This window comes from Megalops cyprinoides, chromosome 22 (genome assembly GCF_013368585.1).
Source record: "Megalops cyprinoides isolate fMegCyp1 chromosome 22, fMegCyp1.pri, whole genome shotgun sequence".
Lineage (NCBI taxonomy): Eukaryota > Metazoa > Chordata > Actinopteri > Elopiformes > Megalopidae > Megalops > Megalops cyprinoides.
Window position 1 is genome coordinate 2,699,476 of NC_050604.1, and position 13,455 is coordinate 2,712,930.

The 13,455-nt window shown below is 43.1% G+C and overlaps 1 protein-coding gene across 2 annotated transcripts; it reads left to right on the plus strand.

The window, feature by feature from the left end:
* The first annotated feature begins 2,199 nt into the window (after positions 1–2,199).
* LOC118769775 (octopamine receptor-like) lies at positions 2,200–12,590 on the plus strand. Of its 2 annotated transcripts, none has more exons than XM_036517081.1 (4): positions 2,200–2,509; positions 7,521–7,827; positions 8,838–9,014; positions 11,627–12,590. In XM_036517081.1, the coding sequence occupies exons 2-4, from the start codon at positions 7,526–7,528 to the stop codon at positions 12,339–12,341; spliced, it is 1,194 nt and encodes a 397-aa protein (XP_036372974.1). In that variant the 5' UTR covers positions 2,200–2,509; positions 7,521–7,525; the 3' UTR covers positions 12,342–12,590. The 2 variants fall into 2 exon arrangements, with proteins under 2 accessions (XP_036372974.1, XP_036372973.1); XM_036517080.1 differs by lacking the exon at positions 2,200–2,509 and adding an exon at positions 3,921–4,044.
* The last annotated feature ends 865 nt before the right edge of the window (positions 12,591–13,455 follow it).

Below are 13,455 nucleotides of genomic sequence, written 5' to 3' on the forward strand. Positions count from 1 at the left end.
CTGACATAAGGAATGCAGCCAATCTAAAAACACTACACTGCTGCTGTCAGACTTGAACCCAGTTGTGGGCTATACAGCTTAGCCTGGACTCTCACTCAGTGAGCACTTGAGAGCACGTAATTTTATGTCTTATCTCTTATGGATTCCTTATATAAGCTTCTTAGCACAATTGTGAATCAGTGGAGCTGTAGAAGGAATGAAACACTATAGTGCATTTAGAAGTTTTCTGTTTTTGTAGATGGATTGCAATTCATGCAACTACAGTCTAAAAGAAGAGGTGATGCTGTAAAAAGAGGTTGTAGAAAAACATATAATTTGCTAATTTTAATAAACCCACATTAGAGAAACCTTTCACTCGCATGTGAATGTGTTTCTCCTAATATAATTCTTAGTTATGTTCCAGTCAATAAGCATATCTGTGTACAAACCACAGCTCAGAAATTAGTGCCAGAGAATTTCATAGAAGCCACTGAAATAAGGACTTACCATGTAATGTTTTAAGATGCAGTGCATCAGTCCATAGCATTCTCTTTCAGTGTCCTTTTAAACAGCTGGACCAATAATTGTAGAATAATGTGAACAAGTTTCAGATAATGAGTTTGTGTGTGTGTGTGTGTATGTGTGTGTGTGTGTGAGTGAATGAATGAATGAATGGGTGCATATTCCAATGTGAAGTGGAGACCTGAAGAGTGTGTTTTCACAGTAGCCACACAAGCTTGGCTCAACTCACTCCACAGCAAAGGAAAAAAAGCAGTTTGCTTGGCATATAAGTAGTTTCAAAGGTACAGATAAACCCAGCCCAACAGCAGGAATGGAGAAATGTTATGTACGCTTATGTGAAACATTCAATGAAATAGCATTCCAGTGCACACATTAAATACCATTTAAAAAGCAATGCATTAGTAGATTTTATACTGAAAGGAGGAGCAGAAATGCTGAAAAAAAGCTTTTGAGATGAGGCTGCTCTCTGACAATCATATGCATAAATTTCTAAAATGGTGTAAATGTATGCATGGCATGGTGAATGCTGCGATATTAGGACATAAAAAAATAAATACTGAAGATTGCAATGAAAAGATGTCGATGAAGCAGAGGGAAGCTGGATGAACCTGAATCAGAAATGAAGCAGGAGAAAGCAGGGACAGTTGATGTAGTTGGGAAAAGTCATGACCTAATGCTGGTGGCACATAACCCTGAATTACAGCAGCATGGTGTTTTTCATGGAACAAACCCAATGAACGTATGCCAAAATGCACATCAGTTCATATTGTACAGTTGTTACGGGTATGCCACATGACGTCAGGTAAAGGGTGCACGAAAGTAGGGGTTATGGGTCACGTGACGTCAGGGTCACGGGTGCACGAAGGTGTGCACCTCAGGTAATTTAAACATTTATGGCGGCAAACACAGTGGTTGGGGAATTAGAGTGAGTACCAGCATGGTATATTGTGCAAATTTAGTTGTTTTCTCACTTAGTGTTTAAGTGCAACTTTATGTGTAACGTTCGTGAGACGGTGGTGCATTTTTGTCGAGTTTATTTTCTAGTTTTGTTTTCTTGTTTTGGGTAGGACGGTGGAGCCGGTCCGACAGTCTATTGCAGACTGGCCGGTCCCCACCATTTTATTTCATTCTTTTGCGCACCGATCTCCAGAACTCCACTTTTCTCTACTCCACATTACCTTCTTCCCTCTCTCAAACCACTTTTTTTAAAACTCCTTTGCACTGCTATCTCTCCAACTATCTTTTCTCTGACCCGTATAAATACTGTTCAGCCAATTAAAACTATGAAGCAGTCGCCGCTGCGTCGTCTGCCCGGCTGGACCAAACGGAAGAGTGAGTAGCCGGGTTGTTGTACTTTTATGTGCGGAGTATTTATCCTGCCAACTGCCCTGTGACTGCCTGTAGTCACCTTTGGCAGGAGTCTGGCCGTAACACAGTGCAATCAAAAGCAATCTGCAAATTGCAAAAGCAAATCTGCAAATTGCAATAATTTTAAAGACACATTTGGCTACATTATTAAAACTGATATTGGCACAGGCCTGCCAGGATGAAAATACTGGAGTTTGGAAGCTTTTTATGTAAATTTCTGGAACATAGTATTGTTCCTGTACAAATTCATCAGAGGAGAAAAGTGTCTTAGGTGGAAATTTTAAGTGTTAAACACATTATAAATGCTACCCAAAATGTGGCTTTAAAAATGTTATGTTATGAATGATTACAGTGATGACACTTTTGAAAGTATTTGTACCTCAGAAAATGAAATGATGAATGGGATGGATTGGTGGGTGGCGTTTATGGTGGCTCAGCTGTGGGTAAATTCATTCGGTGTAATTACAGTGATTGTTTTGGCACATGTTAGATTTCATTATTTCCAGGCAGATGAATTCGTTTGGGGTGCTCGAGCAAGCATTGAGTCATCCAGAACCACAGGTTTATGAATGAACCGCCTCTGTGGTATCCCTGAGCAACTCGGCAACCTGCTGTAGTGCCTTCACAGTGATACAGAATGGTGAGTTTGAAGGAGGGAAGATTGGAGTGCGTTTGGGGAAACATAGCAGGCTGAAGCACTGGGGAGCACCCTGAAGCTGTGAATATCATTTAAGATGGGCATGTTCTTCCCTTCCCTCTGCTTATCTAGAGCAACTTACATACATTACAATTTTCATGTTATCCTTTTATATAGCTGGATATTTACTGAGGTTTACTCTGGGTTACAGAGCAGTGCCCAAGCAGAGAATTGAACCGGCAGCCTTTCAGTTATGAACCGTGCTCCTTAACACTATGCTACACTGCTGCTCTTTACACTCTACCCTCTCCCTCATGTCACTTTGTATGGGAGCAGCGGGCGTCTTCCAGATTAAACACTTTTAATGCCAACACTCTTATAGTCAGCACTGAGCTGTGCTGAACAATCCGCAATATTTCCCACAGTGGCGGATTTAGGTATGGGTGACACGGGCAGTCGCCCAGGGCGGCATCTTGCCGGGGGCGGCACGGGGTGCCCGCACAAAAAAAATCAGAATGATGATATTTGCACGACCGGTTTTCTATCGCTCATTTGCATGTCACGTCAATGATATCATGTCACCGTGTGGGTCAATTAACCTTGCCAGAGTGGGTGCCCTGATTCTAGTTTGTGAGCTAGACAGGCTACTGCCTGGGAAGGTCTCCCACTCAGATGTACAAGATGGGGAGGGGGGTGGGCGGGGGTAGGTTGACCTCAGGTCTCCCCACTGGAAGCCCGAGGCAGGGGGAGTGGGGGAATCTATCAAATAGTGCACCAATTCATTCATAATACTGTGAATATATAGTTTCACAGACATATTGTTGCATTTTTTCTGGTTTGTGTGAAATCGTTAAGAATAATATAAAACCAGTTTGCACACCACCAAGGTGAATTGGTTTAGTCTTGACTCTTGGTTGACAGCGTTGGGGGATGGGTAATGTATTAATGCTGGAGTGCCAGATCAACACGAATGGATAAGAAAAGGTCTAAGCCATCAGGTGCCCAGTTTAGGAAAAAGAGGAAAGAAGAAGAGGAGAAACATGCAAAAGATAAAGGTATGCAGCTATGTCATCTCTTTATGAGTATAATGTTATGCATGTAATGAAATAGGCTAGTATAACACTTATGTTTGTTAGCCTATGTTGCTTGCTATGCTATTACACATAAGGTGACAATATTCCCTTTTCTGTCCAACTAGCTTACATAACATTGGATATAATTTCACACGGTTTCATCATGATAATGTGTGTAGCCTGCAGCAAAATGATTACAACCTAACTAGCACATTATTGATTTGGTTAACTTTCATTTATTTGTGTGTTTTTTGTTAGGAATATGGTAATAGTGTAATAATTTGATTCTGTTTTTCATTTGTATTTATATGCTACAGTTTGTTTCTATTTTTTTAATTACAGTTAGTGCAGAATGGTGCTTTTTTTTTTTTGGCGGGGGGCGCTGAAGGGGGGTTCACCCAGGGCACCATACAAGCTAGAACAGCCACTGGTTTCCCATGCCAATGGGAAACCCGCAGAAACAGGGTGAGGTATCACTTCAAAAGGCCGTTGTACTTTAACAAGCTGAAATTGTAGTTTTTCTGAAAAAGTAAATTGACTCTGCATTTCAAAAGTTGCGTGTGTTTTATTATTTGGACATGAACTATGTCAGGTACGATTAAGATGCCTTTGTGTTTGTGGGCACCAAACCACAGTCTAGCCATTCTGACTTACCCACTGATCTACTTGTGGTATTGCAGGGTTTGTTCTTATTGGGATAGCATACTGTGAATTGAAATGAACTGACCCCAGCTCTGCAGTCAATTCAGGGAATGACTTGAATTAGGGGTGGACGGTATAGAAAGTACACCGGTATGAATTTGCCCTACGGTATGGAATTTGACTATACCGTGCTGACTGGTAGAGCCCTCACAGATCTAGGTGTAACTTCATCGAAAAGACGCGATACACATCTCGATACATTGCCAACAATCTGATATATTAAAGACAGATATGAAGCAACTACTAATGCGATACGATTTGATTCACACCTATTGCGATGCAGTACGATTCGATACGATTTGATTCAACACAATGCGATTCAAAAAATATGATGCTATGCAATTCAATATGGTACAGATAGTTTAATTTTATATCTTTGGTTAGTCGTGCTGCCTATGTACTTTATAGCGGCCCGGCATATTTTGCAAATTGCATGCATCTTGTCACTGTCCGTCTCTCTTGAAAAATCCGAAGTGTCGCCAAACATTTGATTTGTAGTAATTCAGTGGAACGTGTAGCTCTTCCTCCTTCATGATAACCTGTGACTCGCCCGGACACGCCTCCAACCCGCGCGAGACTTGGCCGAGAGACTTGACGAGAATTGGGCACTGATAGCAGTGGAAATGAGAGTGCACTTGAGAAACAGTTTAAAGAGGAGGAATCAATCGAAATATAAAATTATTGATCACAAATTATTGGTCACATTTCTAAATAATAAAGGCATAGGGCCTCTATTAACAATTATAATTAAATAAATCGGATTTTACCGATGCAAAGATGTTAGAAACGATGCATCCCGAGTTCATCCCAAATTGTATCAGGTGCACACTTTTTTAATCGGGGCAATCGCATCGTGAACCTTTATGCTGGTGCACCAATGCGAGTCGGTGAATCTTACCATCCCTACTACATACACAAATCTTTGCTGACCTGACAGTGATTAATCGTTTCTGAAGCATTAAAATATTGTTGTTTGGGACACTGTGAGCCCGGCGGCTGTACCGGACACCATGAGTTTGCGCTACTGTCAGAGGCGCGCCCATTCTCTCTCGCTCAGGCCGGGGCCACACCAGTTGCGTCGCGTGTGCGTGACGGTCACGGACCGTCTTGATTTTCATTTCGGCGCCCATGTTAACGGGTTAGAGCAGCCACACAGCCTGCGTGAGACGCGCGTCTCAGACACGGCTCGAGCCTCGCTGCAGCTGCGAGTCATCTAGACTTTGGGCGTGGAGCCTATTTTTTTCCGCGTGACGCGCGCGGTTCTCAGCAAAAATAGACAGTGAAAACGATCTGTTGATAGTCATATTGACATCATACCAGCAACATTACAAAACTGACACCTTTCACTGTAGTTTCAATGCCTAGGCTATATGTCAGAGACATAAAAAATAATATTTTTGAACCATTTTAGCAATCAGATGTTACCAGGAGGTGATTTATTCATTTTTAACAGGGGGGATGGCAAATGCACACTCATCACTCTCTCTGCTACTAACTAGAGGATGGGGGGTGGCAGGTTAACAAGGGGGATGAATTTTGGTCATTTTGCTAACAAGGGGAATAGCATCCCCCCTCAAATCGCCTAATGCATGTTAGAGGAAAGTGGAGGCTACATGTGTACTATATAGTCAAGGAAAGAAGATGATCCATTTGCTCACCGCTGTGTTTACCTTTATCAAAACGCAGTTCAGCAGCAAGATGGTGAAAAGCTCCAAGTTGCCTCCTTCTCTGGTTTATTGGGTGAACCCACATTCTTCGCCGGTTTCTCCTCCGGACCATTCGGAGCAAAAGAAAGCGCGATGGCCTTCCTTCTTTATAAAACTCGCACTAAAAACCAACGGGAAAAAATGAATTAACCACGTTAATATTATTTAGGGAATGCAAACAGACAGGTAGCCTAATTAAAATACTATCTAAAGTAACTTTACATATAAAAAAGAAGAAAATAAATATTTATATATTACAAATTACAAGAGTCTTAATGTCCAGCAAGCAATAGAAATAGTTCAAATACGAATAAAGTTAATCAAGATTGCAATCAAAGTCAAAGTTTGTGACGAAGAAGGAGCGAGAAGCCGCGGTTCAAAAAGGAGCAATCTTGCAATCTTGCCACTCCAAAGAACGAGAAGAAAGCAATCCTTTTGCAACCACCCACATCTTCTGACCGAGAATAATCCACAAGGAAAGTTTATTGTTTTTACAACAATATTTTAATGCTTCTGAAAAGATTAATCACTGTCAGGTCAGCAAAGATTTGTGTATGTAGATAAAGCTTAGTATCGTGTCTTCTCGATGAAGTTACACCTAGATCTGTGAGGGTTCTACCGGTCAGCACGGTATAGTCAAAATCCATACCGAAGGGCAAATTCATACTGGTGTACTTTCTATACCGTTTATACTGTCCACCCCTAGTCTCTATCCAGTCTTATACTTCCTGCATTCTCAGGGGTTTCAGTTCCCAGCAAGTCAGTGCAGGCTAACACTGATCACAATGGCCAAAGGTCTACAGCACCGACACAAGAGGCGCATGAATGGCCTTACACAGGGGTCTGCAGACGTTTCTGGGTCCCTGTTCTTCTTACCCCACTCTCAGCGGCTGAGGCCACTGACCTCAACAAAAAAACTCACCTCTGACCATGAGGAGGAGGAGTTCTGAATGCCCACAAAGCATGAGACTTCTTTAGCCAATGGGAAGAAATGTAAATATTAATATATATAGATATTCCCTTCAGATCTACACTGATGTCATACATGACCTCTCTGGAATCCAGTTGATGGAAATCTGTCGTAGCGACGGAGAATTTTAATCCCTGAGTCAGTTTTTGTTTTCACTTTTTGTAGCTTGATTTTATTGTATTTCATGAAAAAGTGTTTTTCAGAGATGGAAGTTACTTGGGAAAAGGTTTTGTATTTTTTTCTATTTATTATTGCAATTTTGCACAACCAATGTTCTTAAAAAACCTTTGTACTATGTGAAATATGTCCTAGTAATACAGTTAAGAGTACAGTAATAGCTGCCATGCAGAACATGATGGGTGATTTTCAACTGCTGAATTGAATTTTAGTTCATTTCCTGGGCTGACTCTGGATTTGTGATCGCCATTTGGCTTTAAATCTGTAAAATCATGTAGAAAAAGTAAAAGTCTCTCTGTAGGATTTGGAGCTCGGATTCCAGCCAGACTGTCGGCTCTGGTTCATTCACACTCTGCGGAGGCTAATCTTCTCTCTGCTCCCTGCAGGTGAGATGAGTTTCCTCCTGAAGCACAACTCCTCGCTTCTGGCCAACCTCTCCTTGTCCTCATCCCTGCCCCCACAGGGGTCCAACCGGAGCGACCCAGCATCACAGGTGGCCCCGCCACAGGTGGCCCCCTCACAGGTTGCGGTGGGCATACTGCTTACCCTCATCGACCTGGTGACGTTTCTGGGAAACACGGTGGTGTTTGTGTGCCCCATCGTGGAGAGACGCCTGCGCACCGTCACATATATGTTTATCATGTCCCTGGCCATGGCCGACCTGCTGGTGGCCTGCTTGGTCATGCCCTTCAGGTGAAAACAGCACCCTCTCTAGGCCTACATGGGAAATGAATTAGTGCTTTGACAGAAATATCTCAGCATGGATTTGAAGCCATCATCCTGCTGTGGAATGTTATAGTGGGGGTGGGTGAGCTGAAACAATAGGCATGACTCACACTGTCATAATAAGATGTGTAATTTCTGTGCTCGCCTATCAGTCACGGCTCTGTTTTATCATTCCCACAAAACACTGATATGAAAAATAAACTGTATCCCAAGCTTAAGGCCTTGATTACTGCATCTCAATTTTTTTACATTCTTTTTACATTTGCAGTTTTATGAATTTAATTATTTTGGGTAAATAAGCAGTCTGACTTTGGATATGTGACTGGAAACAATCAATTGAAGACCATGCGATCACATAATCATGCCTAAGGTGATACTGTAATGGTATAGATGACAAGCACGCTGCATATTTTTCCTCAGTGTCAGGCTTGTTGCTGTTAATGCCATATAAAGAATCCCTTATGGTTGAAACTCACTTGTCCTTACATGCACTCCTCATACACATACACTCCTCACACAGCACACACGTTCCTCATACACACAGACTCATTAAACACTCCAATGTGATGGCCACCAAATTTGTTCCTACATAATTTATATATGCTGAACTCAAGATAAAAAAATATTTCTCTAAAGGACAAAATGCAGTCAGTATTTTTTCACATGAATAAATTAAAATATGCCATTATATGTGAAGCATATGTTGTTGCTGTGTGTTGGTTTGTCATTATTCAAATTTGACATGACTACAGTTCTCAAGGGCACACATAAATAGTGTTTGTCAAAATGTCTACTCTCCCCTCTTCTCCTTTCTGAATCTGATTAACGGAAAGCATTTTGAAGGATAAGGTGTGTGTGTTAGGAGTGTGTACTGTGTAAGGAATGTATGTGTGTTAAAGTGTGTGTGTATGTGCATATGCGCTGTTGAAGACTATGCCATGTTTAACACTGGCTGGTCTCTTCCTCTCTGTCTCCAGCATTATCTATGAGGTGACAGGAGTGTGGCTGTTTGGCCAGCACTTCTGTAAGATGTGGATCTCCTTTGATGTGCTCTTCTGCACTGCCTCCATCGTCACCCTGTGTTTCATCAGCCTGGACCGATACTGCTCTGTGATCTCTCCACACCATTACCCTCGGAGAATGTCCCGTCCCAGGTCTGAAATGCATGTGTGCACACAGGCACATACACACGCACACAGCACGTGCGCACATTCCTCATACACACGCACGCACACACACATGCACAAGGAAACACACAGTCCTCATACATACACACGCATGCACACACAAGCAAACACAGACACACATACACAGAACACACAGACAGCTACACATAACCTCATGTGCACACATGCACAACTGTGTGTACATGTATAGACACATACACATACAAGCACGTGTATGAATGCGCACAGACATATGCGTGCATCCAAGCACACACACAGCCAGATCTTTCAATAAACAAACACACACAGCAATGTCAATTCAACAGTTTCATGAAAGGATTAGCACCTATATAAGTAGAAGTTCCTAGGAAAAGGTTGGCACCACGAAGATCATTTAGTTTAGTCTCAGCCTATTGAATGATTACAGTGCGTAACTGATGTGAAGAATATTTAATGTGCTGGAAATGTGCAATTCGAACTGTGTTCGAGCATGAATTATGTGAGACAAAGCTATATCTGGAATACAGGAGTTGTTACAGGAGTATCAGTTCATTCTTGATTGGATGCATATTAAGTACTCTTCAAACAGCTATAATTATTTAGGAAGTTGACAACAGATTCGGTGTTGTGAAAACTTTTTGGGTAAAACATCACTGAAGCTTCAATCTCCTCTCCTTGTCTTCTTTGTCTGTTGTGAAGTGTTCATAATGTTCAATCATAAGCTCAATTAGCTTCAGTAATTAAGACCTCAGATGAAATAGAATCCAGCGTGCTCTGTGGGATCCCCGGGCCAGGATTGGGAACGTCTGCCATCTAATTACAGCGATTTATTAACTTTGTAATTAACGAGTCTGCCGATGTTCCCAGCCAATCTGAGTCAGATGTTTCAGGGTTGATTGATTCTTCCAAATGAGGAGACGTGTCCTATCCTTGAGTGTTTGCCAGAATCCAGCTGTACCGCTGCAGGGTTGGATCTCACTATCAGCTGGAGCTAACTGACCTCCTACAGAGGTGGCTGACAGCAGAGTGACAGCCTATAAATTAACCGCAGAATGGAGAACTGTTCACATTCACCTGTAATGACAAAACTGAGAAGCAATATAGCTTCAGCACATTATAGCTTAGAAAAATTATTTGACATTTCAGATGACGTTTAAAGATATGGTTATTATGTAGTTTCCACTGTTTGGTCTGGCATTGTTATTTGGAAGAGCTATTAAAGTGTGTATGTGTTTTTCCCCAAGTCTAAGTAAGTTATGTATAGGTGGTTATAGAGCCCTGGGCACCTCTTCAAGCACCTCAGTAATGTAGGTATTAGTGATAATTGATTCTCCATGAATGTCTTCTTTCTTGTTCAGCTGATTGTCTGAAAAATATACCTTGCCGGGTTGCCTGGCAACATGGAGTTGGAGAGCTTGTTAATTTGGTGCTGCCTGAGTAGTCAATACGATGCCAGCGAATGGCGGTCTCCGTGGAGCTGGCCCTCTCATCGATTGGACAGGACTGCGAGAGGATAGCAGCCAATTGCTGGGCCAGAAAAGCAGTGTAGTTCCACCGTGTCTCCATTGATTCTCTCTGTTGAAGTCTTCTTTACGTGGAGTAATTTATAATGAGAGGTGTTAAGAGTGTTAATTTATTCTGCCTTTGGCTCTGGCTGTGACTCTTTCAAAGTCTCATCCTCGCTTGTTGAATTAAAAAGGGCGTTTTTTTTCCCTCAGATAGTTTTGTGCACTGTGGCTCCCTCTCCATTCAGCTGAACTCTTGAGTATTTGTTCTTCTGACACAAGTGTTTTGGCTCCTCTGAAGGGCTGTGTTTTTGTCAGAGGCATGCCATACATCAGAGGCCAGGCTCAACGCAGTCCAAGAAGTAACGCAAGTGCCACGCCTCTGCATAATGTCACTCTCTCTCTGTCTCATTTCATTTTCACACCTGGAAACTCTATTATTCAGTCCTCCTTCCTCCACCACTCAGGGAAGACGTGAGCCTGAGGTATGTTAAAGCTCCCTGGAAACAGTTGTATCCACGGGCAACACACATAGGCAAAAGAGGATATGCTTTAGTACTGTTTATTATTACTGTTTGCTCTTTGATGGTTCTACTGTTCTGCACACTATTGTATCCTCTACATTAACAAAAGCGGATGCCTCCCTGTAACTGACTTTGGGGCGATAGGGGGGGCTTTCTGATGCATGTCCTGCCGTGCTGTCTCTCTCTCCTTTCATCATCTCTCATTCAGCTTCTCTCTCTCATATTTCCATTCATACCAGCTTTGTTGGCATGACAAATACAGTACTGCATTGCCAAAGAACGTAGATAATGAAGACAATATATTTTTTTACTCCTGTCATTAATGATTATAAGTAAACAGGAAGTTAATTAAAATAAACAGCATTAACAACAATAGCAGTCATAAAAATGATGACAGTGTGAACGTTTATAACAATAGTAATGAAAATTTCAGCTGTAATGGTAATTAATCTCCTCTCCATTTCTTCTCTCCCCCCCCCCACCCCAATTCCTCTTTTCCCATTCTTTCTCTCTCTCTCCCTTTTCTCTCCCTCTCTGCTATTCTCTCCCCTTCTCTCTCCCCATCTCTCAGGTGTATCATGATGACGGTGGCCATCTGGGTGTACTCGTCCCTCATCTCCTTCCTGCCCGTCATGCAGGGCTGGAACGAAATCCCAGGTCTGGCCTACAACCCAGGCCAGGACTGCGTCTTCGTCACCAACTGGGCCTTTGCCATTGTGGCTTCATCACTGGCCTTCTACCTGCCCTTCCTCATCACCTGCACCATGTACTTCTTCATCTACCGTGCGTCGCGGCTAAAGGCCACGCGCATCGGCTCGCAGACACTGGAGCTGCACTACCACCCTGAGAGCCGGCGTCCCAACCACCTGCAGCTGGAGAACAAGGCCACGCGCACCATGGCCATCATTGTGTCTGTCTTCGTCATGTGCTGGTTGCCCTACTTCGTGCTCAACGTGGGGCTGGCAGCGGGCGGCTGGGGCGTCCAGAGGCCCCCGCCGGCTGCCGTGGCACTACTTTTCAAGGTCATCACCTGGCTGGGCTACTGCAACTCAGCCATCAACCCGGTGCTGTACGCCTTCCTGAACCGCGACTTCCAGTGGGCGCTGCGCCGACTGCTGGTGTGCCAACGCCGCTCACCATCCGTGGACATTGGCGAGGACATGGTGTCCATTGTCACCTTTTCCCGCACTGCTCAGGACCCCGACTATGGCAATAAGGGCCAAGCCCTCTCACTGCCCCCGAACCCACCGCCACCACACGCTGCTGGGTGTGCGCTGGCGTTGTGATGTCGCGAAGAGGAGGCGATAGATGTTATGCTCCAGTTCCTGTTGGTCATGCCACGGTCTGTGACACAAAGGCCGATCTGCATGGGGGTGCATGGGAGACTTAGGTGTGCTCTCTGACCTGAATGTCAATGGCTTGGACACATGTAAATATTGTAACATAAATGCTGTTGAAAATGTCTTTTTCCCACCACCTTTATGATTTCCACAGTAAGTCTATGCTTTCTTCAGGACAATTTGGGATAGATGCACTCCTGGACCAAACATTTTGTTATGACTTACAACAAAAAAGCTGAGATATAATGGAAGAATTGCATCTGCAGTGGATTTCCTCAGCCATGAGTTTTATGTGTTTATCTGCTGACTCCTTTATGAATTTAACTGCTTCTGTGTTTGTGTCATCTGGAGATATGTATTTTCACATGTCACATTTACATGTGTTAAGGTTAAGGCCTTAATTACAAACAGCAAGCTCCTTAGAGCATCAGTAGACCTTTTGCAGTACAACACAAGCTACTCTTCTGTAGTGGATGTTGGAGAAGGAGGCAGAGGGTGCCTGCTTGAGAGGGAGCCTTTGAACTTCATAATGTTGTCCTCTGATGTAGAGGCTGTGGTGAAAGAAGGACTTTGATGTCATGTCCTTGTAGTTATACAGCACATGCTTCAGGGGGTCACATGAAATGGGTTACCTACTGGCTGTGAGTGTGCGTTGTTTGAGTAGTAAAACACTGTGCCATTTTATGTCATATGATTAAAAAAATAACCTCCTGGATTATCTGTCATGTATTACATTATTGTCATTTAGCAGACACTCTAATCCAGAGTGATTTAGATAGGTTAGAGCTTTTGTCCATTTATATAGCTGGATATTTACCAAGGCAGTTGTGGGTTAAGTACCTTGCCCAAAGGTACAACAGCAGTACCCCAACAGGGAACCAGCAAATAGCCTGGCTCCTTACCACTACACCACACTGCTGCCCAGGATTTAGGGCTAACCCAATATAAATTATTCTGCTCTGTGTGGGGTGTATCTCTCTTCTAGCGGATTGGAGCGGCTCGATCCACTGCCAGTATTTGCTGTATCATTCCAAGAAACATTAACAGATTTCATGAGTCA